Source organism: Catharus ustulatus, chromosome 24 (genome assembly GCF_009819885.2).
Source record: "Catharus ustulatus isolate bCatUst1 chromosome 24, bCatUst1.pri.v2, whole genome shotgun sequence".
Classification (NCBI taxonomy): Eukaryota; Metazoa; Chordata; class Aves; order Passeriformes; family Turdidae; genus Catharus; species Catharus ustulatus.
In genome coordinates this window covers 6,880,477-6,907,345 of record NC_046244.1, presented here as the reverse complement: position 1 = coordinate 6,907,345, position 26,869 = coordinate 6,880,477, and the positions used below count along the sequence as shown (strand labels likewise).

The window sequence follows — 26,869 nt, the reverse complement described above, 5'->3', positions numbered from 1 at the left end:
AGGCCTTGGACACTGCCAGGGATGCAGGGGCGGCCACATCTGGGCCAGCTGTTCCCAAATTTTTTTCCCGAATTCCCGGAATTTTGGAGGCCTCGACCCCGCCTCCTCCTCCCTCCCGCCGCGTCAGCGTTGCCAGGCAACGCCTAAAATGGCGGCGCGGCCGCGGGGCACGCCGGGAGTTGTAGTACGGACGCTACAGCGCCCCCGCGCCCCGCCAGCAGCGCGGGACTCGCTTTCCCAGCAAGCACCGCGGCGCCGCGCGAAACGGCTGAAATAACGCATTTACCTGCGGGGAGCGGGGGACAGGTGGGGCGCGCCGCGGGTGCTGTTGGGATTTGTAGTTCTCGGCGGAGAGGCCGCTGGGCGAAACAGCGCGGCGGGCGGCGGCCGCAGGACTACAACTCCCAGGGTGCCGCGGGGCGTAGCGGGCAGGGCGGCGGTGGAGGGCGGGGGGTACGAACGGGAACCTCGGCGGTGCCGGGGGGATGCTGAGGGGAGCCCTCAGGTGAGGAGGAGGAGGAGGAGGAAGCGGGAGGGGGAACGGGCGGTGACCCCCGGGGAGAGCGGAGAGCCCGGGGTGGGGCCCATTGTTCATGGGGAGCCGGGGGGGGGCAGCGGTTCCTCATGGAGTCACCGAGTTCTGCAGGGAAATCGGCACCGGGGGGACGGAAGGATTTTAGTTTTAGGATTTTAAATTCCTCTTTTTTCCTCCTCCTTGCCCAACCGGTTGCTGCTGCGTTTGAAAGGAATATTCTTCTTATCTCTCCCCACCCCAAAACTTTGGGTGCTTTATTTCCTAATAATTCAACTCAATTTAAGGCTTTTTTAAAAATTATTTTTAAGGCAATTCTGAGATTCCTGGGGTTGGTGTTATTGTTTGAGTGCGTTTCTCTTGGCTGAGCTTCCCCCAAATGTATATCCCAATAATACACGTTTTATGCACAATTTTGGGCTGAAAAAACCCTAAATTGGCCATGGAAACATTGTAATTGTGGAACCTGGAGAGGAGAAGCTTTGGGAGCAACAAAAAAAGATGGAAAGGGAATATTTCCAAGGGATGGAGGGACAGGATTAATTCCAAATAACAGGTTTAGGTTGGATATTGGGAAGAAATCCATCCCTGGAATGTCCAAGGCCATTGGGACAGCACAAGGTGTCACTTTAAAGGGCATTTAAATATCTTTAAAATTACCCTTGAAAAATAAAATTAAAATTAAAATTGCCCCCACAGCGCTCTCGACCCACCCTTTGTGCTGGGTTATCTCTAAATTATTAAAGCAGCCCATAGTTGCTAAAAACATTATTTATTGTAAAAGCACATCAGTCTCCAAAGGCACAGACATTAAAGTCCACGTAGATTTGAGCATAAAGTGCTGGACAGAAGCAGGAGCTGTCCCTGGGGGTCCTGGGGGTTTGGTGACGCTGCTGGAGCTGGAGACGCTGCAGGGATGGCAAAGGGATGGCAGAGGCAAAAAGGGATGGCAAAAAGCAAAAAGTGATGGCAAAAAGAAATGGCAAAAAGCAAAAAGCAGTGGCAAAAAGTGATGGCAAAAAGTGATGGCAAAAGCAATAGCAAAAAGTGATGGCAAAGGCATAAAGTGATGGCAAAAAGCAAAAACCAGTGGCAAAAAGCAATAGCGAAAAGTGATGCCAAAAGCAAAAAGCAATGGTAAAAGACAAAAAGCAATGGCAAAAAGTGATGGCAAAAGCAAAAAGCAATGGCAAAAGCAGTGGCAAAACACAAAAAGCAATGGCAAAAAGTGATGGCAAAAGCAAAAAGCAGTGGCAAAAGCAATGGCAAAAAGCAATTGCAAAAAGTGATGGCAAAAGCAATAGCAAAAAGTGATGGGAAAAAGCAAAAACCAATGGCAAAAGCAATAGCAAAAAGCAGTGGCAAAAAGCAAAAAGCAGTGGCAAAAGCAAAAAACCAAAAGCAGCAACTCTCCCCAATAAATAACCTTACATAGAATTTTTCTACCAAGCTAACAGATAATTTCAAACCACTGCTTTCAACCATGAAAATTCTGATTTCTTGACACGCCGGGATCTGTATGAACCACGTACAGGATCTGTCTTGTTCTAGCTGAATAATTCTCACTGGATATTCTCACTGAAGTTCTGTTTTGTCCAAGCAGTGTCCAGCGAGGAGCTCTTGGAGCCTGGACTGCAAACATCAGTGAGTTTGATAACCTTCACTAGAACTTGTTCTACTCTGGTATCTTCACCTTTAACTCACTAAAAACTCTGCAGCTCTCACTGAAACTTACTGATTTACTGACTTATTTATCCTAAAACTCAAACTTGCATTTAAACTCATTCTTTTACCTAAACTCCCATTCTCTGTGTGGGTGGTTTAACATGTTTCAGTCCATCCAAGGGCTTTAATTCAATTCCTGCACTCTGGTTCTGCCTGGAGGATTCAGTGGCTCAGTGACTCCAACAGCCCTGAGATCCCTTCCAGCCCATCCCAAAGCCCTGAGATTCCTTCTAACCCATCCCAAAGCCCTGAGATTCCTTCTAACCCATCCCATCCCTTCACCCCAAAGCCCTGAGATCCCTTCCAGCCCTTCCCAAAGCCCTGAGATCCCTTCCAGCCCATCCCAAAGCCCTGATATCCATCCCATCCCATCCCATCCCTTCCATCCCATCCCATCCCATCCCATCCCTTCCCATCCCTTCACCCCAAACCCCTGATATCCATCCCATCCCATCCCATCCCATCCCATCCCATCCCATCCCATCCCTTCCATCCCATCCCCTCCCTTCTCCCCGTCCCCAAACCGCTTTTCCCTGTGCAATATTCATTTCTCCTCCCCACCTTCAGTGCTGCAAAGAGCAGGAGGTGTCCCTGCAGTAAATATTCATGGCTGTTTGCTCAAGGCAGGTGTGGAGCAGCTTGTGCAGCAAAGCCTGGCTTGAGGTGGCTCTGATTAACGCCAGGTTTTAATTGCTGAGCGCTCTTACAAAACCCCAGCCGTGGAAGGGCAGGACTGGAGCTGTGCTCAAAGCTGGAAAAACGAGTCCTGCTCCAGCTGGGATTAAAATAATAAAAAAAAAAGATGGTTTTGTTTGAGGTTTTTTTTTTTTTGTGTCTGTGTCACGGCAGGTGCGGCGTGGAGCGGGGCATGAGCAGCTCTGGGCAAGGATTGGGGGTTTGCTGGCAGCTGGGCAAGCTCAGGGCTCCTGGCAGCCTGCAGGGGCTGGTGAGTGCCAGTTCTGTCCTGAACACTTCTGTTCTGTCCTAAACACTTCTGTCCTGTTCTTAAACACTTCTGTCCTGCTCTTAAACCCTTCTGTCCTGTCTTAAACCCTTCTGTTCTGTCCTAAACACTTCTGTTCTGTCTTAAACCCTTCTGTTCTGACTTAAACCATCCTATTCTGCTCTTAAACACTTCTCTCCTGTCTTAAACACTCCTGTCCTGTTCTTAAACCCTCCTGTCCTGCTCTGTTTTAGTTCTGCTCTTAAACTCTCCTGTCCTGCTCTGTTTTAGTTCTGCTCTTAAACTCTCCTGTCCTGCTCTTAAACCCTCCTGTCCTGCTCTTAAACACTTCTGTTCTGTCTTAAACCCTCCTGTTCTGCTCTGTTTTAGTTCTGCTCTTAAACCCTCCTGTCCTGCTCTTAAACCCTCCTGTTCTGCTCTGTTTTATTTCTGCTCTTAAACCCTCCTGTCCTGCTCTTAAACCCTCCTGTTCTGCTCTGTTTTAGTTCTGCTCTTAAACTCTCCTGTTCTGCTCTCATTTTTATCATTTCAACTTTTAAAACCTTTCCATTCTGCTCTCAATTTTATCATTTCAACTTTTAAAACCCTCTGGTTCCACTCTCAGTTTCATCACTTCAGTGTTTAAAACTCTTCCATTCTGCTCTCAGTTTTATTGCAGCTCTTAAAACCCTTCCATTCTTTTCTCTATTTCATCATTTCAGTGTTTAAACCCCTTCCATTCTGCTCTCAGTTTTATTTCTGCTCTTAAACCCTTCCATTCTTCTCTCAGTTTCATCATTTCAACTTTTAAAACCCTTTAATTCTTCTCTCAGCATTATTATTTCAGCTCTTAAAACCCTCTCTGATTCTGCTGTCAGATTTATCATTTCAGTTTTAAACCCTTCCATTCTGCTCTCAATTTTATCATTTCAATGTTTAGAACTCTTGCATTCTTCTCTCTATTTTGTTATTTCAGTGTTTAAAACCCTTCCATTCTGCTCTCAGTTTTATCATTTCAAATTTTCCTCTCACTTTTATAATTAAAACTTTTAAAACTCTCTAGTTCTTCTCATAGTTTTATCATTTCAACTTTTAAAACCCTTTAATTCATCTCTCAATTTTATTAATTCCACATTTAAAACCCTTTAATTCATCTCTCAATTTTATCATTCCAACTTTTAAAACCCTTTAATTCATCTCTCAATTTTATCATTTTCCACATCTAAAACTCTAATTCATCTCTCCATTTTATAATTTCCACATTTAAAACTCTCTGATTCTGCTCTGTTCCCAGCAACACTTTCAACAAGAAAAATGCTGAATGAAAAAAAATTGCAAATTTTCAAGATAATGAAAAGATTTCCTGGGAGGAAAACCCTGGGTGCTGCTGAGTTTTTGTGTTGAGGCAAAATGTCCTGGTGGGATCTGAGCTGCAGAGGTTTGGGATTTGTTCAAAACCTGGCACTGGGGCTGTGAAATTGGGGCAGAAATTGGGTAAAAATTGGGTAGAAATTGGGTAGAAATTCAGTGGAAATTGGGTTGATTTGGGGTAAAAATTCAGTGGAAAAATTCAGTAGAAATTCAGTAGAAATTGGGTAGAAATTGAGTAGAAATTCAATGGAAAAATTCAGTAGAAATTGGGTAAAAATTCAGTAGAAATTGAGTAGAAATTGGGTAGAAATTCAGTGGAAATTGGGTAGAAATTCAGTGGAAATTGGGTTGATTTTGGGTAGAAATTCAGGAGAAAAATTCAGTAGAAATTGGGTAGAAATTGAGTAGAAATTGGGTAGAAATTCAGTGGAAATTCAGTACAAATTCAGTGGAAAAATTCAGTAGAAATTGGGTAGAAATTCAGTGGAAATTGGGTAGAAATTCAGTAGAAAAATAAAGTAGAAATTCAGTAGAAATTGCGTGGAAATTCAGTGGAAATTGGGTAGAAATTGAGTAGAAATTCAGTGGAAAAATGCAGTAAAAATGGGGTAGAAATTCAATAGAATTTGGGTCAATTTTGGGTAGAAATTCAGTAGAAATTGGGTAGAAATCCAGTAAAAATGGGGTAGAAATTGGGTAAAAATTGGGTAGAAATTCAGTAGAAAATCAGTAGAAATTCAGTAAAAATTGGGTAGAAATTCAGTAAAAATGAGGTAGAAATTGGGTACAAATTGGGTAAAAATTCAGTAGAAATTTTCAGTAAAATTAAGTAAAAAATCCCAACCATTTAAACTCTTCAGCAGCTTTTGGAGCTCAGCTTTGCTTTCAAACTGATTCGATAAAATCCAAATCAAACGTTCCCAAATCGCCTCTGCCTGCTGCAAATGGAAATTATTGACAGATGGAAATAAAAATGATTGAACAGGGCTGGCTCAGAAGTGCTCCCTGCACTTCCTAGTTTGTCCTGGTTTTATCCTGATTTATACTGGATTTATCCTGGATTTATCCAGGTTTTGTCCTGGTTTTATACTGATTTTATCTTGATTTTATCTTGATTTTATCCCGGGCTTATCCTGATTTTATCCTGGTTTCAGCCTGGTTTGTCCTGATTTATCCTGGATTTATCCAGGTTTTGTCCTGGTTTTATCTTGATTTTATCTTGATTTTATCCTGGTTTTAGCCTGGTTTTATTCTGATTTTATTCCAGGCTTATCCTGATTTTATCCCAATTTTATCCTGGTTTTATTCTGGTTTTATCTTGATTTTTATCCTGGTTTTATTGTGGTTTTATCCTGATTTTATCCTGGTTTTATCCTGGGTTTATCCTGGTTTTATCTTGATTTTACCCTGGTTTGTCCTGATTTATCCTGGATTTATCCAGGTTTTATCCTGGGTTCATCCTGGTTTTATCCTGATTTTATCCTGGTTTTATCTTGATTTTACCCTGGTTTTATCCTGATTTTTCCTGATTTTATCCCGGGCTTATCCTGATTTTATCCTGATTTATCCTGGTTTTATCTTGATTTTATCCTGGTTTTATCCTGGTTTTATAATTATTTTATCCTGGGTTTATCCAGGTTTTATCCTGGTTTTATCTTGATTTTGTCCTGGTTTTAGCCTGGGTTTATCCTGATTTTATCCTGATTTTTGTCCTGATTTTATCCCAGTTTTATCTTGATTTTATCCCAATTTATCCCGATTTAACCTCAATTTTATCCTGATTTTATTCTGATTTTTTACCCCGATTTATCCCAGTTTTATCCTGATTTATCCCGGTTTATTTCAGGGATGGCAATCCAGCCAGGCCTGAGCAGACTGGGAGGATCCAGCAGCTCAAAGTGATTTTTTCCCCCCCCAGATTTTCCCTTTATTATGAGCTGTTCCTCAAGGATATTCTAGGTAAGAACAATTGATTTATCCAGTAATAATTTCATTTTATTCTGATTTTTTAATACATAATAATTCCTTATCTCTGTTTTCTTGCTCTTTGAACAGCCAGGTAGTGACAAAAATCTAAATAATAATTTAATTTTATTCTATTTTATGAGATTCCTTTTTCATCTGTTTTCTTACTCTGACAAAACTCTAAATAATAATTTAATTTTAGTATTTTTAAAAATAATTTATCCTTCATTATTTGTGTTTTGAACAATCAGGTAGTGACAAAAATCTAAACAATAATTTAATTTTATTCTCTTTTATGATAATCCTTTTTCATCTGTTTTCTTACTCTGAATAATCAGATATTGTCAAAAATCGAAATATTTTAATAATATTTTAATAATAAAAATTAAAATAATAAAAATAACATAAAATAAAATAATTAAAAATAATAATAAAAAATAAAAATAATTTTAATAATAATTTCTATCCAGACCTGGGCATGGAGGTGCCCCAGGGAAGCAGAATTTTGTTGGAATTAAGGAATAATTTGAATTTATTTCTGATTTTTACAGCTCTGTGTTTTCCTGGCATGGAGGTGCCAGAATTCCATTGGAATTTAGGAATAATTTGAATTTATTTCTGATTTTTTTTGCAGTTCTGTGTTTCCTGGCATGGAGGTGCCCTTGGTGCTTCTCCTGGCCAGGCTTGTGGCAGAAATTGCTGGAAAATCCACAGAAAACTCGGTGGGTGCCAGGAATTCCTCCTGCTCAAATCCACATTATTTTATTTTATTTTATTTTATTTTATTTTATTTTATTTTATTTTATTTTTGGTTTGGGTTTTTTAAAGTTATTTTTTAATTTTTAATTTTATTTTAATTAATTATTTTTAAAATTCCAGTGGGTTTAATTTGAATTATTCTGGAATTTCCATGGAGATTTTGGAGACATTTTGATGGAAAAAAAATTAAATAAATTCCAGTGGGTTTTAATTTGAATTATTCTGGAATTTCCATGGAGATTTTTGATGGAAAAATGGGAATTTGTGGGAATTTGTGTCCCCAGGTGCCAGGGCCAGGATGTTGTTTGGAAAATTTGGATCCCAACAGCTCCTGCCCCGTGAACCAACCCTGCAGCCCAGGTGGGAACTCTGGAAAAATGGGAATCATTGATTGATTGATTGATTGATTGGAATTGTTGGGAATTGTTGGAATTTTGGGGAATTGTTGGGATTGTTGGGAATTGTTGGAATTGTTGAGATTGTTGGGAATTGTTGGGAATTTTGGGAATTTTGGGAATTTTTGGAATTGTTGGGAATTGTTGGAATTGTTGGGAATTGTTGGGATTGTTGGGAATTGTTGGGAATTGTTGGGATTGTTGGGAATTGTTGGGATTGTTGGAAATTGTTGGGAATTGTTGGGAATTGTTTGAATTGTTGGGAATTGTTGGGATTGTTGGAATTGTGGGAATTGTTGGAATTGTTGGGAATTGTTGGGAATTGTTGCAATTATTGGGAATTTTGGGAATTGTTGGGATTGTTGGGAATTGTCAGGAATTATTGGGAATTGTTGGGAATTTTGGGAATTGTTGGGAATGTTGGAATTGTTGGGATTGTTGGGAATTGTTGGAATTGTTGGAATTGTTGGAATTTTGAGAATTGTTGGGAATTGTTGGGATTGTTAGAATTGTTGGGATTGTTGGGAATTGTTGGGATTGTTGGGAATTGTTGGGAATTGTTGGGAATTGTTAGAATTGTTGGGAATTGTTGGAATTTTGGGGAATTTTGGGAATTGTTGGAATTGTTGGGAATTGTTGGAATTGTTGGAATTGTTGGGAATTTTGGGAATTGTTGGAATTTTGAGAATTGTTGGGAATTGTTGGGATTGTTGAGAATTATTGGGAATTGTCGGGAATTGTCGGAATTGTTGGGAATTTTGGGAATTGTTGGGAATTGTCAGAAATTGTTGGAGATTGTCGGGAATTGTTGAAATCGTTGAAATTGTTGGGAATTGTCGGGAATTGCTGGGAATTGTGGGAATTGTTGGGAATTTTTGGGAATTGTTGGAATTGTTGCAATTATTGGGAATTTTGGGAATTGTTGGGAATTGCTGGAATTGTTGGAATTGTTGGGAACTCTCGGGAATTGTTGGGATTGTTGGGAATTGTTGGAATTGTTGGGATTGTTGGGATTGTTGGGAACTCTCGGGAATTGTTGGGATTGTTGAGAATTGTCAGGAATTGTTGGGAATTGTTGGAATTGTTGGAATTGTTGGAATTTTGAGAATTGTCAGGAATTGTTGGAATTTTGAGAATTGTTGGGAATTGTCGGAATTGTTGGGATTTGTTGGAATTGTTGGAATTTTGTGAATCCATGCCGTGTCCCAGGGTGTTACCGGCGCTGGAACGAGGACGGCAGCAGCAGCTGCGTGCAGTGCAGGAACGGCACCGCGGACTGCAGGGACGGTGAGCTCAGTGATTAATTAATGCATTAATGAACTCATTAATTAACACTCATTGGTTGGGCATGGCCTGGGACACTGCAGGGACAGTGGGACTGTTCATTAATTAACTCATTAATTAATGCATTAATGAACTTATTAATTAATGCTCATTGGCTGGGCACGGCCTGGGACACTGCAGGGATGGTGAGACAGTTCATTAATTAACTCATTAATTAATGCATTAATGAACTCATTAATTAACGACCTGGGACACTGCATGGACAGTGAGCTCTGTAATTAACAGGTTACTGACTCATTAATTAACTCATTAATTAACTCATTAATTAACGGTCATTGGCTGGCCACAACCTCAGCGATTTGGGGATTTGGGAATTTGGGGATTTGGGAATTCAGGGGTTTGGGAATTCAGGGAATTTGGGGATTTGGGAATTCAGGGCATTTGGGGATTTGGGAATTCAGGGAATTTGGGGATTTGGGAATTCAGGAATTTGGGAATTCAGGAATTCGAGAATTCGGGAATTTGGTGATTTGGGAATTAAGGGGTTTGGGAATTCAGGGGATTTGGGGATTTGGTAATTTGGGAATTCAGGGATTTAGGAATTCAGGGAATTTGGGATTTGGGAATTCAGGAATTCGAGAATTCGGGGATTTGGTGATTTGGGAATTCAGGGAATTTGGGAATTCAGGGGTTTGGGAATTCAGGGAATTTGGGGATTTGGGAATTCAGGAACTTGGGAATTCAGGAATTCGAGAATTCGGGGATTTGGTGATTTGGGAATTCAGGGGATTTGGGGATTTGGGAATTCAGGAATTTGGGAATTCAGGAATTCAAGAATCCAGGGATTTGGGGATTTGGGAATTCAGGAATTTGGGAATTCAGGGATTTAGGAATTCAGGGAATTTGGGGATTTGGGAATTCAGGAATTTGAGAATTCGGGAATTTGGTGATTTGGGAATTCAGAGAATTTGGGAATTCAGGGGTTTGGGAATTCAGGGAATTTGGGGATTTGGTGATTTGGGAATTCAGGGGTTTGGGGATTTGGGAATTCAGGGATTTAGGAATTCAGAGAATTTGGGAATTCAGGGGTTTGGGAATTCAGGGAATTTGGGGATTTGGTGATTTAGGAATTCAAGGAATTTGGGAATTCAGGGGTTTAGGAATTCAGAGAATTTGGGAATTCAGGGGTTTGGGAATTCAGGGAATTTGGGGATTTGGTGATTTGAGAATTCAGGAATTCGGGAATTCGGGGGTTTGGTGATTTGGGAATTCAGGAGTTTAGGAATTCAGGGAATTTGGTGATTTGGGAATTCAGGGAATTTGGGAATTCAGGGATTGGGTGGTTTGAGAATTTGGGAATTTAAGGAATTGTAATTCAGGGAGTTCAGGGATTTGGTGGTTCGGGAATTTGGTGATTTGGGGGATTTGGTGGTTTGCGGATTTGGGAATTCAGGAATTCGAGAATTTGGGGATTTGGTGATTTGGGAATCCAGGGATTTGGGAATTCAGGGAATTTGGGGATTCAGGAATTGGGGAATTTGGGCCACAGGCAGGGACAGGCAGTGTCCCAAATGTGGATTTGGTGCCAATCCCAATCCCGGTTTTGTCCCCGCAGGGAGCAGAGGGAGCAGCTCCGCCCTGAACCTGAGCACAGCCACGCCCCAAATCCTGACCCTGGGTGAGGAACGGGGAAAATGGGGGAAAAGGGATGGGATTGGGGAAAATGGGGTTAAAAATGGGGTTAAAATGGGATGGGACTGGGGAAAATGGGGGGAAAATGGGATGGGATGGGATGGGATGGGATGGGATGGGATGGGATGGGATGGGATGGGATGGGATGGGATGGGATGGGATGGGATGGGAGAAAAGGGGATGGGATTGGGGAAAATGGGGGGAAAGGGGATGGGATTGGGGAAAATGGGATTTAATGAGTTTAAAGAGGGATGGGGTTGGGGAAAATGGGATGGGATGGGATTGGGAAAATAGGATAAAAATGGGATGGGATTAAAAGGGACTGAATGAGTTTTGAAAGTGATTTAATTTAATAAAATGGGTTAAAAAGTGATTTAATTTGTTAGAGTGGATTGCAAAAGTGATTTAATTTGCTAAAATGGGTTAAAAATTATTTAATTTGATAAAACAGGTTAAAAAGTGATTTAATTTGCTAAATGGATTACAAAAGTGATTTAATTTGCTAAAATGGGTTACAAAAGTGATTTAATTTGCTGAAATGGGTTAAAAAGTGATTTAATTAATGGGTTAAAAAGTGATTTAATGAATTTAAAAAGTGATTTTAACGATGTAATGAGTTTAAAACCCGGCTGAATTTATTAAAATCCTCTCAAAGCGATTTCCCAGAACTCTGCCCACAAACTCCAGGATCTGTTGTGTGTTTTTTGGATGAAATTAGATTTTATTCCCAAGGCTTTGAGGATTTTATTTATTTTATTTTATTTTTTTAAATTTTATTTTATTTTATTTTATTTTATTTCCTTTTCTTTTATATTTTATTTTATTATTTTATTTTTATTTTACTTTATTTTACCTTATTTTAATTTAATTTAATTTAATTTTTATTTTATTTTATTTTATTTTATTTCATTTTACTTTATTTTATTTTACTTTATTTTTATTTTATTTCATTTTATTTTATTGTATTTTCCCCCAGGGGGCCCCGAAGTGGCCGCCTCGCTGATTTTGGGGACGTTTTGCCTCAGTTTGTTCCTGATCCTTTCTGTGGCTTCTTTCTTCTACCTCAAACGAGCCAACAAACTGCCCCAGGTGTTCTACAGGAGGAACAAAGGTAAAAAAAATATTAATTAATGAATGTATTAATTAATTGTGCGCTCCTTAATGAGCTGCGTGCCGTTCATTGGTGGGAATGGGAATTTTATGGGGGAAATTCCTCATTTTGTACCAATAAATTCACAATTTTATGGAGGAAATTTCCATAATTTTGGGGAGAAAATTTGCAATTTTGGGGGAGAAAATTCCCCCAATTTTGAGTAGAAAATTCTCCAGTTTTATGGGAGAAAATCCCCATTTTGTGTCGATGAATTCCCTGATTTTGTATAGAAAATTCCTAATTTTGTGGAGGAAATTCCCAATTTTGTGGAGGAAATTCCCCCATTTTGTGCCAATAAATTTCCATAATTTTGTGGAGAAAATTTCCATTTTGTGCCAATAAATGACTATAATTTTCTAGAGAAAATTCCCATAGTTATTGGGAGAAAACTCACAATTTTGTGGAGAAAATTCCCCAATTCTGAGGAGAAAATTTCCCAGTTTTATGGGAGAAAATTCCCAATTTTTTGTGGAGAAAATTCCCCAATTTTGTGCCAACAAATTCCCATAATTTTGTCGAGAAAATTCCCCAATTTTGAGGAGAAAATTCCCCATTTTGTGCCAATAAATTCCCTATTTTGTGGAGGAAATTCCCAATTTTGTGGAGGAAATTTCCATAATTTTGTGGAGAAAATTGCAATTTTTTGTGGAGAAAATTCCCCAGTTTTGTGGGGAAAATTCTCCAGTTTTATCCCAATAAATTCCCATTTTGTGCTGATAAATTCCCCAATTTCAAGAATCCTGCACCCAATAAATTCTCCCAATGGGATTTTGGAACATTTTGGGTGGATTTGGGGACAATAAAAAATAAAATTTTATTAATAAAATTATTCCATCCATGGCTGTAGTTTTAGAAAATGAACAATTCCAGCCTTGAAAATAATTAAAATAATCTTAATTAATCTCTTTTTTTTTCTCTTTTAGCATCTGTTCTCCAGCCCAGTGAAACAGTGAGTGAATTCTGCTTTTATGGGAAATTAAATTAACAATAAATTCAGTTTTAATTAATAAATTCCACTTTAATTAACAATAAATTCAATTTTAATTAATAAATTCTACTTTAATTAACAATAAATTCCACTTTAATTAAGAGACTGAAATAAAATCAAAAATATTTGGGGGTTTTATGGATCCAAACTGGGACAAAAATGGAAAAATTGAGTTATTTTTCCATTAAAAAAACTGTTCCTAAATATTAAAAAAATCCTAATTTTTTTTTTAAGGAAAACCTGATAATAATTTAAATTCTAAAAAAAAAAAATTGTTATTCTAATGAAAAACTGTTAAAAATTGATTTTTCCACATGAATATTACGGGAATTCTGTAAAATTTCTGAATTTTTTTAAGGAAAAACTTCTAAAAATCGATTTTTTGACATGGATATTATTAGAATTCTAAAAAAAATCCTGTTTATTTTTTAAAGAAAACTTGTTAAAAATTTGCTTTTTTTGACATGAATATTATTAAAAATCCTGGTTTCTTTTAAAGAAAACCTGTTAAAAATTTGCTTTTTTTGGACATGAATATTACTAAAAAATCCTGGTTTTTTTAAATAAAACCTGTTAAAATTTTGCTTTTTTGACTAAAAAATCCTGATTTTTTTGAAGTAAAACCTGTTAAAAATTTGCTTTTTTTGACTAAAAAGTCCTGGTTTTTTGAAGTAAAACCTGTTAAAAATTTGCTTTTTTTGACATTTCCCTTGTCCTGCTCCACAGGCATCCATGATCTCTCCTCCCATTTCTTCAGGTGAGGAATTTCTCTCTGGACTGTGCTAAAAATAAACAAAAAATCCCCAAACTGGGGGTCAGGAATGGAATGTGTGGGGGCAGCAGAAATCCCAAAGGTTTGGGTTGGGATTTGTGCAGGAAAAAGGGGAGGGGAAAAAATAATTTAGGGTTTAATTTTGGGGTTTGTGGGATCAATTTTGGGTTTGGGGTTTGAGTTTTTGGGGTTAATTTTGGGGTTTGTGGGTTTAATTTTGGGTTTGGGGTTGAGTTTTGGGTTTGGGGTTGAGTTTTTGAGTTTAATTTTGGATTTTGTTGGTTTAATTTGGGGTTTGGGTTTTTGGGTTCAATTTTGGGGTTTGTGGGTTTGAGTTTTATGGGTTTAATTTTGGGTTTAATTTTGGGTTTGGGGTTGAGTTTTTGGGTTTAATTTTGGGGTTTTGGGGTTTAATTTGGGTTTGGGTTTTCTGGGTTTGGGTTTTGTGGGTTCAATTTTGGGGTTTGTGGGTTTGAGTTTTATGGGTTTAATTTTGGGTTTAATTTTGGGTTTGGGGTTGAGCTTTTGGGTTCAATTTTGGGATTTGTGGGTTTAAGTTTGGGTTTGGGTTTTCTGGGTTTGGGTTTTGTGGGTTCAGTTTTGGGGTTTGTGGGTTTAAGTTTGGGTTTGGGTTTTGAGGGTTTGGGGCTTTAATTTTGGGGTTTGTAGATTTAATTTTGGGTTTGGGGTTGAGTTTTGGGTTTAATTTTGGGGTTTGTGGGTTTGAGTTTTATGGGTTTAATTTTGGGTTTAATTTTGGGTTTGGGGTTGAGTTTTTGGGTTTAATTTTGGGGTTTTGGGGTTTAATTTGGGTTTGGGTTTTCTGGGTTTGGGTTTTGTGGGTTCAATTTTGGGGTTTGTGGGTTTGAGTTTTATGGGTTTAATTTTGGGTTTAATTTTGGGTTTGGGGTTGAGCTTTTGGGTTCAATTTTGGGATTTGTGGGTTTAAGTTTGGGTTTGGGTTTTCTGGGTTTGGGTTTTGTGGGTTCAGTTTTGGGGTTTGTGGGTTTAAGTTTGGGTTTGGGTTTTGAGGGTTTGGGGCTTTAATTTTGGGGTTTGTAGATTTAATTTTGGGTTTGGGGTTGAGTTTTGGGTTTAATTTTGGGGTTTGTGGGTTTGAGTTTTATGGGTTTAATTTTGGGTTTGGGGTTGAGTTTTGGGTTTAATTTTGGATTTAATTTTGGGGTTTGTGTGTTTAAGTTTGGATTTGGATTTTGAGGGTTTAATTTTGGGTTTGGGGTTGAGTTTTTGGGTTTCATTTGGGGAGTTTTGTGGGTTTGAGTTTGGGTCTGGGGTTTGGGTTTGGGTTTTGTGGGTTTGGGTTTTGTGGGTTTGGGTTTTGTGGTTGAGGTTTACGGGTTTAATTTTGGGTTTGTGGGTTTAGGTTTGGGTTGGGGTTGGGTTTTGTAGGTTTATCTTTTGGGGTTCAGTTTGGGAGTTGGGTTTTGTGGATTTGGGTTTAGTTTTGGGTTTGGGGTTGGGTTTATGGGTTTAAGTTTTGGGTGTTTAATTTGGGTTTGGGGCTCAGTTGTGGGTTTAGGTTTTTGGGTGTTTAATTTGGGTTTGGGGCTCAGTTTGTGGTTTTGGGGTTTGGGTTTGTGGGTTTGGGTTTTGGGTGTTCAGTTTGGGGTTTGGGGTTGGGTTTGTGGGTTGAAGTTTTGGGTGTTTAATTTGGGTTTGGGGCTCAGTTGTGGGTTTAGGTTTTTGGGTGTTTAATTTGGGTTTGGGGCTCAGTTTATGGGTTTGGGTTTTGGGTGTTTAATTTGGGTTTGGGCCTCAGTTCGTGCGTTTGGTTTTTGCTTGGGGGGTTGAATTTTGAGGTTGGAATTTTGTCCATTCTGTAGCTCTGGGTTTTGGGTTGAATTCCCTCCCCAGACCCCACTGTGCCCCCTCCTCACCCTCCCCTGCTCCCTTTGGGATCTCCCAGCCCCTCCCAGCATCTGGGGATGTTTCTGTTCCCGGCAGTGCGGAAGCCGCGCTACGTCCGGCGGGAGCGCGCCCTGAGCCCGGCCAGGGCTGGGGCTGTGGCCAGCAGGGTCAGCAACGTCTGAGCCCACCCAGCCAGGCTGTCCTGGGCCAGCAGGGTCAGCAACGTCTGAGCCCAGCCAGGCTGTCCTGGGCCAGCAGGGTCAACAATGTCTGAGCCCACCCAAACTGTCCTGAGCCAGCAGGGTCAGCAACGTCTGAGCCCAGCCTGGGTGGGTCAGCAGGGTCAGCAATGTCTGACTGACCTGTCCTGGGCCAGCAATGTCTGACTGACCGGTCCTGGGCCAGCAGGGTCAGCAACATCTGAGCTCAGCTAGCCCAGAGTGTCCTGGGCCAGCAACATCTGACCTGAGTGTCCTGACCCCATCCCAGATGTTCTGACCCCACGCTGGGGTGTCCTGGGGTGTTCTGACCCCACTCTGGGTGTCCTGACCCCATCTCAGATGTCCTGACCCCACTCTGGGTGACCTGGGGTGTTCAGGGGTGTCCTGACCCCACCCTGGGGTGTCCTGGGGTGTCCTGACCCCACTCTGGAATGTCCTGACCCCATCCCAGATGTCCTGACCCCATCCCTGGGGTGTCCTGGGGTGTCCTGACCCCACTCTGGGTGTCCTGACCCCATCTCAGATGTCCTGACCCCACTCTGGGGTGTCCTGGGGTGTTCAGGGGTGTCCTGACCCCATCCCTGAGATGTCCTGACCCCACTCTGGGTGTCCTGACCCCATCCCTGGGCTGTTCTGACCCCACTCTGGGTGTCCTGATCCCACCCCAGCTCTGGAATTCCCTGGGTGCCGCTGACCCCGCAGGATTTTGTGCCAAATCTTCCCCCGAGCGCGAAGGCGGCGCCGGCTCGGGGACGTTTTGGGGTTTTTGGAGGGTCCTGGTTCTGCTCCTGAGGATGGGGGAGAATTCCCAAGGGATTTGAGGGATTTATGGGGAGAATCCATAAGGAATTTAAGGGATTTTTTTTTTTCCTGTTGGTTGGGGAGAATTCCTGAGGGATTTTGTGAACTTGTGGGGAGAATCCTTAAGGAATTTGGGAGGGTTTTCCTGTTTGGGGGAGAATTCTTGAGGGATTTCAGGGTTTTTTCCTTCTTTGGGGGAGAATTCCTGGGGGATTTGGGGGATTTTCCCTGTTTGGAAAGAATCTTTAAGGAATTTGGGGAGAATCCTTAAGGAATCTTGGTGCATTTCCCTGTTTGGGTGAGAATTCCTGAGGAATTTTGTGAACCTGTGGGGAGAATCCTTTGGGAATTTGGGGGATTTTTCCTGTTTGGGGAGAATCCTTTGGGAATTTGGGGACTTTCCTTGGGATGTGACCCCAAACCTGGAGCTGACAGCGCTGCAGGCCCCAAAATCCTGGGATTTGGGATGTTGGATCCATCCCAGGATCCTGCTTTAACCTGGGGCAAGGTGGCAGTGATTAATCATGCTAATTAATGATGCTAATTAAAGATGGATAATTAATGATGGCAATAATGAAGATGCAGAATCCTCTGGAAGCAAATCCCAGACCAGGAGCATTTTCCTTCTCTCTTGGTGCTCGATCCAGGCCTGACCCCAAATCTGGGAATTTTTATTTTTATTTTTTAATTTTTCCAGCTCAATCCTTGGCTAAAGAATTCTCCAAGGATTGTCCCTGCTCCATTCCTTGTGGAAATGAGGGAATTGCTGGGTTTGCAGCAGTCAGGGATTTTTGGGATGAGCCAGTGGAAAAATGGGAGTAGGTTTTTTTTTTTTTTTTTTGGGAAATCCCTGGAATTTGTAGCACAGCTCCAGAGGAATTCCCAAATTCCAAGCACCAGCCTCAACATCTCCCATGGATCTTGTTCCTTCCTGAGGAATTTTGGGACGTTAAAATACTATTTTTCCTGGCTTGGTTTCCCTCTTCCATCTTTTCCATCTGAGCCTAAGGGTCCTAAATCCATGGAAAAATCCCTGGAATTCCAGCTCATTTCCTTCTGATTGGGCTGGATTTGGGATCCATCCTAAATCCATGGAAACCCTCTGGAATTCCAGCTTTTCCTCCTGGTGGGGTAGATCTGGGATCCATCTTAAATCCGTCCTAAATCCATGGAAAAGTTCCTGGAATTCCAACTTTTCCTCCTGACTGGGCTGGATTTGGGATCCATCCATTCCTAAATCCATGGAAAATTCTCTGTCACCCTCTGAGCATTCCCAAAAGAAATCCAAAAGGAATCCATGGAATTCAAAGGGAAATCCATAGAATCCAAAAGGAATCCATGGAATTCCAAAGAAATTGGTGAAATTCAAAAGAAATCCATGGAATTCGAAAGAAATCCGTGGAATTCAAAGGGAAATCCGTGAAATTCAAAATAAATCCATGGAATTCAAACTGAATCCATGGAATCCAAAAGGAATCCATGGAATCCAAAAGAAATCCATGGAATTCAAAAGAAATCCATGGAATCCAAAAGAAATCCATGGAATTAAAAGGAATCCATGGAATCCAAAAGGAATCCATGAAATCAAAAGGAAATCTATGGAATTCAAAAGGAAATCTGTGGAATCCAAAAGAAATCCATGGAATCCAAAAGAAATCCATGGAATTAAAAGGAATCCATGGAATCCAAAAGAAATCTGTGAAATTCAAAAGAAATCCATGGAATCCAAAAGAAATCCATGGAATTAAAAGGAATCCATGGAATCCAAAAGAAATCCATGGAATTAAAAGGAATCCATGGAATTAAAAGGAAATCCATGGAATCCAAAAGAAATCCGTGGAATTAAAAGGAAATCGATGGAATTCAAAATAAATCCATGGAATTGAAATCCTTAAAAAAGCAAATTTTGGGGAATTTTCAGGGATAAAACCCAAATTATGGAGAGACTCCTGTGCCAAAAAAATCCGTGGAATTCCAGATTTTCCCTCTTTATTTTGAAAAATAAAATTATTTTCCTCCTGGCCAAGCAATTCCTGGGATTTCCTTCTCTCTTTTTTTGGATTATTTGGGAAATTCCAACTTGGAATTTTTTCTCATCTCAAATTTTTTTTTTTTTTGTGCTGCTGAGATTTTTTTTTCCCCTCTCCCCAAGTAGAAATCCTAGCTGGAGATTATTTTATCCTGGAATTCTGAATTCCTGAGGATTTTCTGAATTCCAAAGTTGAAAAACAAAAAACAAAAAAAAAAGAAAAAAAAAAGGAGGAACTATGCAAATAATTCCAAGGAATTGCAGAATTGCACCTCTGGAATTGCTGTGTGTTAATTCCTGTCCTGCTTTTAATTGTAAAAATTTAATTTATTGTAGGATCAGCTCCTTTTTCTGTCTCTCCTTGTGTGGGATTTGGTTTAATTGTTGTCTAAAAATCGGATTTTGTGTAATTAAAAACTGGATTTGTGTAATTAAAAACGGAATTTGTGTAGTTAAAATCTGAAAAGTCGAATTCTGTGTGGAATTAAAATCGAGTTTTTCTCAGTGTTTTTGTGCCAAGAAAACTTGAAAATCCCGAGATTTTTACCCAGAAATTGTGAAAATCCCAAGATTTTTACTCATTTTTTGGTGTGGTTCAGGTTTGAACTCCTGGGTGGGGTTTTGGAGTTGGGTTTTGTGGGTTTAGTTTTGGTTTTCTGGGTTTAGTTTTGGGTTTTAGGGTTAAGGTTGAGTTTTGTAGGGTTAGATTTGGTTTTGGGGTTAAGGTTTGGTTTTGTGGGTTTAGTTTTGATTTTCTGGGTTTAATTTTGGGTTTGGGGTCGAATTTTTTGGGATTCTCCTTCCTTTGCACTCTCAAATTCCGTTTCCAATTCACTGCTTTGGGTTGAAAACAAGAACATTCAGCTTTAAACTCGCTTTTAATCCCCTCCAAATATTTAATGTATTTGTATATTTGTAAACAGTGCCAAAATAAAGAGATTTGAACTTTTCTTTTGGAGGTTTTGAGCTTTTTTTGGTGGGGTTTAGACCTGGTTTTTGAGCTTTTCTGGGAAATCCTGGAGCTGGGATATCCCTGGAACTTTGGCCACTGGGGGGGAGTAGAAGGCAAGGAGAGGGAGCCGAGCTTTTCCAAGAAAAGGAAATCCTTGGAATCCTCCTGGAATTGTTCATCCCACGGAATCCCTGGGAAAAAAACAGTTCCTAAATTGCCTTTGGATCAGAAAATTCCAGGATTTTGATCCAGGGAAGTTGAGCTGGGAGCTGAATTTTCCAATAATTTTTGGGAACAAGTGGAGCTGCTCATCTCACAGAATCCCTGGGGAAAAAAAAGCTTCATTAATTGCCTTTGGATCAGAAAATCCCAGGATTTTGATCCAGGGAAGCTGAGGTGAGAGCGGAATTTTCCAATAATTCCTGGGAAATCCTCAGAATCCTCTGGAGCTGTTCATCCCACCGAATTCCTGGAAAAATCGAGCAGAATTTTCTAATAATTCCTGGGAACAGGTGAATCTTTCTGGAACTGCTCATCCTGCTGAAACCCTGGGAAAAAAAATTGCCTTTGGATCAGAAAATCCCGGGATTTTGGCCCAAGGAAGTGGTGTTTTTCCTGCCATTTTCCCGCCATTTTCCCACCTTTTCCTGCCTTTTCTCTCCTTTTCCCTCCTTTTCTCTCCTTTTCCCTCTTTTCCCTCCTTTTCACGCCTTTTGTCTCCTTTTCCCACCTTTTCCCACCTTCTCCCGCCTTTTCTCTCCTTTTCCCACCTTTTCTCTCCTTTTCCCGCCTTTTCTTGCCATTTTCCCGCCATTTTCCCGCCATTTTCCTGCCTTTTCCCGCCCTTTTCCACCATTTTCCCGGAGCCAGGTGAATCCTGGAGCTGCTCATCCCGTGGAATCCCTGGAAAAAACCCAGTTCGTTAATCCTGGCTTTAATGAGCCGAGCCCAACCTCTGCTATCTTATCTGGGCCCGATAAGCTCCCAACGTTCGCGGGGCGTTGTCCCAAATCCAATAAAGATCCAATAAAAAATCCGATTTTATGGATGGGGATGGAAAGCCGTCCTCTGCTGGGGGCTGGGATAGGAGAAAAGACTTTCCCCGAGTCTTAAAAACCTTCCAAAATATCTTTATTTACATATTTAAATTGTTATTTCTTAATGTATTTTATTTTAAAAACGAGGATAAATTTTGCGGGGTTGTCGCTCATTTTGAGGGTTAAAAATGAAAATATTTTTAAACAAAAAATATTCTTTTTTTAAAAAAATTCAGATTTTTTTTCAGTTTTCCTTCCTCAGGATTTGCTGGGATTCAGCCTCGTGTTGATTCAGCTCCTTCTGTCCCTCTTTGGTGGCACCAGAGGCCACTTAAGTCACAGAATTCCAGGATTAAGCTGGAAAAAACCTCAAATATTTATTTATCTTATCCTTATTTATATTTATATTCTATACTTATTATATTTATAAGGATATAAATGCCATTATTATTATTATTATTGTTATTATTCCCTTTATCTCTGGAAAATCCATTATTATTATTATTATTATTATTATTACCTTTTTAATTCTTATTTTTTATTTATTATTATTATTATTCCCTTTTATTTAATATTGTTCTTTATTTTTAATTATTATTGTCCCCTTTCTTTCTGCAACATCCTCATTTATTCTCTATTTCCAGTTCATCATTGAGGATGGACACTTCCAACTTGATCAACTCACCACAGCTAATGAAATAAATAATATAAAAATAAATCTATTTAAGAAATCAAAATTAATATCAAAATAAATATAAAATAGGAAAAATAATAAAAATAAATCAGTAAAACTGACAAGAAAATGTGGAATTTTTACTCCTTTTTGCACATCCGAGCTTTTTCCGGCTGTTTTTCCCGCTCCAACGACCCAGAGGTAATTAAGAAGTCGTTTTTAACGAAGCTTTAATTGCGCAGGTGCTCGGCAGCTCCCAGGGTGGAAAAGGGCAGGTGGTGAGAGGGAAAAAAAAAAGGGATAAATTGGAGTTTAACAAGGACAAACACCATAAAAACACCGGGATATTTGCGCTGGGGCTCAACTGGCGCTGCAAGAACAAAAAAAAAGGAGTTTTCCTACTGGGATTTGGGGTGGGAATAAACATTTCTCATCCAGGAGAGAGCTGAAATCAACCTGAGGGGGGAAAAATGGGGATTTTCTAAGTTTTGGATGAAGTATTTCGATTTTTAAAATAGGGATTTTCCAAGTTTTGGATGGAATATTTTGATTTTTAAAACGGAAATTTTCCAAGTTTTGGATGGAATATTTTGATTTTTAAAACGGGGATTTTCCAAGTTTTGGATGGAATATTTTGATTTTTTTTCTCGGGGATTGCTGAGGGTTCCTCACGCCAGGAAATATCCAAGGAAATATTTCCAAGGGAAATATCCTTTAAAAATCCAAAGTTTTCATGGAATGAGCCGTGGGATTCCTCACAGAACACAATCCTGGAATATTCCGAGCTGGAAAAAAACCTCCCAAAAATCCCCCAACCCAATTTTCCTGCCGTACTTTTGTTCCACCTCCTTCCTCCATTTCCTGTTCCCAGGTGGAAAATACTGAAAAAATTCCCTTTACACTGAGTTCTTTCTACCTCCAATGGTTTAAAAGTTGCTTTTTGAGATTTCTGGGAACAGTTTGATCCAAATTTTCTCTTTTTTTTTTTTCCACTTCCTCAGGGACATGACGGGATTTGGGCCTTTTCCTTGGCTTGGATTTTTTAAAATTTCCTTTGCGTTTAAGGTGAATTCTCCTGGTTTGTGAGGGGAATGTGCCTGAAATTCAACCCTCCAAGAGGTAGAAATGATAAAAATAGCAATAAAGTGTTGCTTTTGTGAATTTCAATAATGAGAATTGTAAATTTGTTTTGTTTCAGCCCTTCTGACGGGATTTGGGCCTTTTCCCTTGGCCTGGACTTTTTAAAATTTCCTTTGCATTTAAGGTGAATTCTCCCCGTTAGTGAGGGGAATTTGCCTGAATTTCAACCCTCAAAGATGTAAAAATGATGAAAACAGCAATAAATCATTGTTTTTATCCATTTCAGCAATCAGAATTATTAATTAATCGTGTTTCAACACTTCTGAGGGGATTTGGGCCTTTTTTCTTGGCCTGGGTGTTTTATCTTTCCTTTGTGTTTTAAGGTGAATTTTCCCCGTTCGTGAGAGGAATGTACCTGAATTTCAACCCTCAAAGATGTAAAAATGATGAAAACAGCAATAAATCATTGTTTTTAACCAATTTCAGTGATGAGAATTGCGAATTTGTTTTGTTTCAGAACTTCTGAGGGTATTTAGGCTTTCTCCTTGGCCTGGGTGTTTCATCTTTCCTTTGTGTTTAAGGTGAATTCTCCCCATTTGTGAGGGGAATGTGCCTGAATTTCAACATTCAAAGATGTACAAATGACAAAAACAGCAATAAAGTGTTTTTACCAATTTCAGTGATGACAATTATTAATTAATCATGTTTCAACCCTTCTGAGGGGATTTGGACCTTTCTCCTTGATCTGGGTTTTTTATCTTTCCTTTGTGTTTAAGGTGAATTCTCCTGATTTGTGAGGGGAATGCGCCTGAATTTCAACCCTCAAAGATGTAAAAACAATAAAAACAACAATAAAGTGTTTTTATCCATTTCAGTGATGAGAATTGTGTTCGTTTTGTTCCAGCCCCTCTGAGGCCATTGCGCTCCTTCAGCCACAGGCCAGGAGAACAATTTCTATTTTCAAACAAAGCAGAAAACAAACAGAGCATTAAAGTTTCAGGATCTCCTCTCCCAACTCTATTTCCTCCTCATTTTCCCAGGAAATTTGTGCCAATATTCCCCTCATCCCCTCCACCCCTGAAAACCAAGAAAGGATGGGGGGAAAAAAAAATAAAATACAAAAAGGGGGGGGGGGAATTTCCCCACAGGAAAGAATTCTCTCCTCACGAAATAAATAACAAACCCAACCAAGCGCAGCCTTGGAGCATTTTCCTCGCCGGGAGCCGAAGTTAAAAATTATTCAGAGTTAAAATTCCTGGCCTGTGAAGCAGAGACTCCGACTGTACCAGGCGAAGATTTCCACCAGCATTCCCTGGCTGGGCCAAGGCCGAGATAACAGAGCAGGAAGAAATCCCAGATTCCATCGGCAGCTCCCATTCCCACCTCCTTTTCCTTTATTTTCCTTTTTTTTCCCTCATTTTTCCTCATTTTTTCTCAATTTGGGGTGATGATCCGACCTCCTCTCCTCGCTTTTTGCTGGAGTTTAAAGGACCAAGAGGCGCCACAAGTAAGTGTTGGACTTTATCCTCTCCTAAGGAAGGATTATTAATTTGTTTTATTTTATTTATTTTATTTATTTTATTTTTCCTGAAGGACTCTTATATTGGGAATTTTTTATTCCAGGATCAAAATTCCTGGATTTTTGCAGCACTGTGGGTGGGTGAATTGTAACAGGGAAATTTCTTGAGGTGTTGATTTGGGGATAAAATGATTTAAAAAAAAATTTCCCAGTTTTCTGGTGGTTCCTGAAAATTCCCAGCCATGGATGCAGCTGTTTGGGAGACAGGAAGGGAATTCCCATCAGAAAATAAAATTTATTTCTGATTTTTTTAAATCCTGGGGATGTCTCGTGGTTGGTTTTGTCTGGGAATGTTTTGCAGGGAATGGGAACTTGGGAATTTTGGAATATTCCTGATTTTTACCTCTCTGAGGGATCCCAGAGCTGGTGGGAAGTGTCAGCAGGGGAAAATCGGGGATTTACACCTTGGTGGGAGCCTGGAACAATCCCAAATTCCTGCTTTTCCTGCAAAACCAAAAAAATAATAATAAAAAAGGAATCTTCCTTAAAATGTGGCTGGAGAGAGGGAATTTTTTTGAAATTTTGGATTTTTGGGATTGCTTCGAATGCAGTTTGTGCTGAAAGGGCTGAAAGCCCAGGGAATAAAATTAATAATAATAATAATAATAATAATAATAATAGTAATAGGGTCTGGCAGCATTGAACATCCCTAGAATCGTCAAAAAATCCATTAAAAAATTATTCAGAGGTTCCCTAAAATCCTTCAAAGATAACCAAAACCATCCCAAAAATCCCTGAAACCATCCAAAGATTCCTAAAACAATCCAAAGGTCCCTAAAATCCTCCCAAAATCCCCGAAATCCTCCAGAGATTCCCTAAAATTATTCTAAAATCCTCCAAAAATCCCTCAAATCATCCAGATGTTCCCTAAAATTCCCCAAAAATCTCTAAAATCCTGCAGAGGTTCCCTAAAATTCTTCTAAAATCCTCCACAGGTTCCCTAAAATAATCCCAAAAATCCCTAAAATCATCCAGATGTTCCCTAAAATTCCCCAAAAATCCCTAAAATCCTCCACAGGTTCCCTCCAATTCTCTCAAATCTTGGGAGTGAGGAGGGCTCAGGGCTGGGTTTCCGTGGAAATTCCAAGGAAAAAAAGAAAAAAAATCTGGATTTTTTCCATATTTTTCTGATCTGTTCCAGAGGAAAAAAATCCAAATTTTTCTCTGTTTTTAGGATCAATTTCAGAGGAAAAACGAGGGGAAAAAATCCAAATTTTTCTCTATTTTTTAGATCAGTTTCAGAGGAAAAAAATCCTGATTTTTCCATATTTTTCTGACCTGTTCCAAAGGAAAAATGAAGGGGAAAAAATCCAAATTTTTCTCTATTTTTAGGATCAATTTCAGAGGAAAAAAAATCCAGATTTTTCCATATTTTTCTACTGTGTTTCCACCCCACATTCCTGACGTTCCTCTGGGATTCTGATCCCATAAAAACCCTGCTCCCATCTCCAGCAACTCCAGAATATTTTATTTAAAAATTATTTTTTCTACAAATTTATTTCTATTTAATAACTCATTTCTTCCCACCCCTGGAAATTTGGATTATTTTGATCCCATCCTGCCCTGATAATACCCAAAATTCTCCTTTCCCTGGGATATTTGGGGTGTGGAGCACAAAGGGTTGGGATTTTTTTTTAAATTTTATTTTTATTTTTTTCTTTTCTTTTGTTTGATGTCGATGACTCAAACTTGGGGCAAATCCAAACCAAACAAAAGGTACGGGCACGGAGTTAACTCCTGGATGGCTGGGGCAACTTTAGGGAGCCAAAAATTCCTCAAAACCATCCCAAAATTCCTTAAAACCACCCCAAAATTCCTCAAAACCATTCAAAATTCCTCAAAATCACCCCAAAATTCATTTAAACCATCCCAAAATTCCTTAAATTCCTTAAAATTCCTCCCAAAATCCCAAAAATCCTCCCCCCAAATATCCCTAAAATCGTCCAAAGATCCCTAAAATCCTCAAAGAAAAAAACCCTAAAATCCTCAAAAAAATTTCCCTGAAATCATCCAAAGATCCCTAAAATCCTCCCCCCCTAAAAATCCCTAAAATTCCCCAAAAATCCTAAAAAAAAAAATCCCAAAAATCCTCCCAAGAGACTCATACAGGAAAAATTCCCAAATCCCTGTACCCCAACCTAAACCCGTCCTAAATCCAGGATTTTAAATTTAATTCTTCATTTTATCTGCTTTAAAACTCCCAGGGAAGAAAAATTTAATTTTTATTTCTCATCCAAAGATTAAAAATCTCCTTTTTTTCCTTTTCCTGGGATCAATCCATGAGGAAATTCCCAGGTATTGATTGGGAAAATTCAAATTATCTGGGAAATAATGGGATAAATCCATGAGGAAATTTCCAGGTCTTTATTGGGAATATTCAAATTATCCTGGGAAATAATGGGGTAAATCCTCTTGGAAATTCCCAGATATTGGTTGGGAAAATTCAAATTATCCCAGGGAAATAACAGGATCAATCCATGAGGAAATTCCCAGATATGGATAGGGAAAATTCAAATTATTCCACAGAAATAACGGGATCAATCCTCTTGGAAATTCCCAGGTATTGATTGGGAAAATTCAGATTATCCCACAGAAATAACGGGATCAATCCTTGCGGTTTTTAAGGAAAAAAAGAATTTTAAAAATGAGGAGAATGAAAAACCCCCAGGAATTCTGGTGGGTGTCACAGCAGTGTCACAGTGGTGTCACAGTGATGTCATCCTGGTGTCACAGAGGTGTCACAGAGGTGTCACAGCAGTGTCACAGCAGTGTCACAGTGACATCATCGTGATGTCACAGAGGTGTCCCAGGAGTGTCACCAATGTCACATCAATGTCACATCAGTGTCACATCAGTTTCACATCGGTTTCACATCAGTATCTCAGTGATGTCACAACGGTGTCACGTCAGTGTCACATCAGTGTCACAGTGATGTCACAGCGGTGTCACAGAAGTGTCCTATCAATGTCACAGTGATGTCACATCAACGTCACAGCAGTGTCACATCAGTGTCACAGTGATGTCACAGTGGTGTCACAGCTTAGGGACT

General features: G+C 39.6%; 1 protein-coding gene across 3 annotated transcripts; it reads left to right on the top strand.

The window, feature by feature from the left end:
• Window positions 1-441: 441 nt before the first annotated feature.
• On the top strand, window positions 442-17,298 carry C24H1orf159 (chromosome 24 C1orf159 homolog). 3 transcript variants are annotated; one of them, XM_033079889.1, is made up of 13 exons: window positions 442-505; window positions 2,136-2,176; window positions 3,107-3,203; window positions 6,418-6,530; window positions 7,171-7,258; window positions 7,580-7,655; window positions 8,900-8,977; window positions 10,590-10,652; window positions 11,643-11,777; window positions 12,743-12,768; window positions 13,534-13,564; window positions 15,545-15,615; window positions 15,752-17,298. In XM_033079889.1, exons 5-13 carry the CDS (start codon window positions 7,187-7,189, stop codon window positions 15,764-15,766), a joined length of 567 nt encoding a protein of 188 aa, XP_032935780.1. In that variant the 5' UTR covers window positions 442-505; window positions 2,136-2,176; window positions 3,107-3,203; window positions 6,418-6,530; window positions 7,171-7,186; the 3' UTR covers window positions 15,767-17,298. The 3 variants fall into 3 exon arrangements, with proteins under 3 accessions (XP_032935780.1, XP_032935782.1, XP_032935781.1); XM_033079891.1 differs by lacking the exon at window positions 10,590-10,652 and having other exon boundaries at window positions 15,545-17,298; XM_033079890.1 differs by lacking the exon at window positions 2,136-2,176 and having other exon boundaries at window positions 448-505; window positions 15,545-17,298.
• The last annotated feature ends 9,571 nt before the right edge of the window (window positions 17,299-26,869 follow it).

Excerpts from the sequence above, each read along its gene's own strand:
- C24H1orf159 (XM_033079889.1), top strand. The coding sequence starts at position 7,187 with ATGGAGGTGCCCTTGGTGCTTCTCCTGGCCAGGCTTGTGGCAGAAATT. Across the intron at positions 7,259-7,579 it reads GAAAATCCACAGAAAACTCG|GTGCCAGGGCCAGGATGTTG; the intron begins GTGGGTGCCAGG and ends TTGTGTCCCCAG. Across the intron at positions 11,778-12,742 it reads GTTCTACAGGAGGAACAAAG|CATCTGTTCTCCAGCCCAGT; the intron begins GTAAAAAAAATA and ends TTTCTCTTTTAG.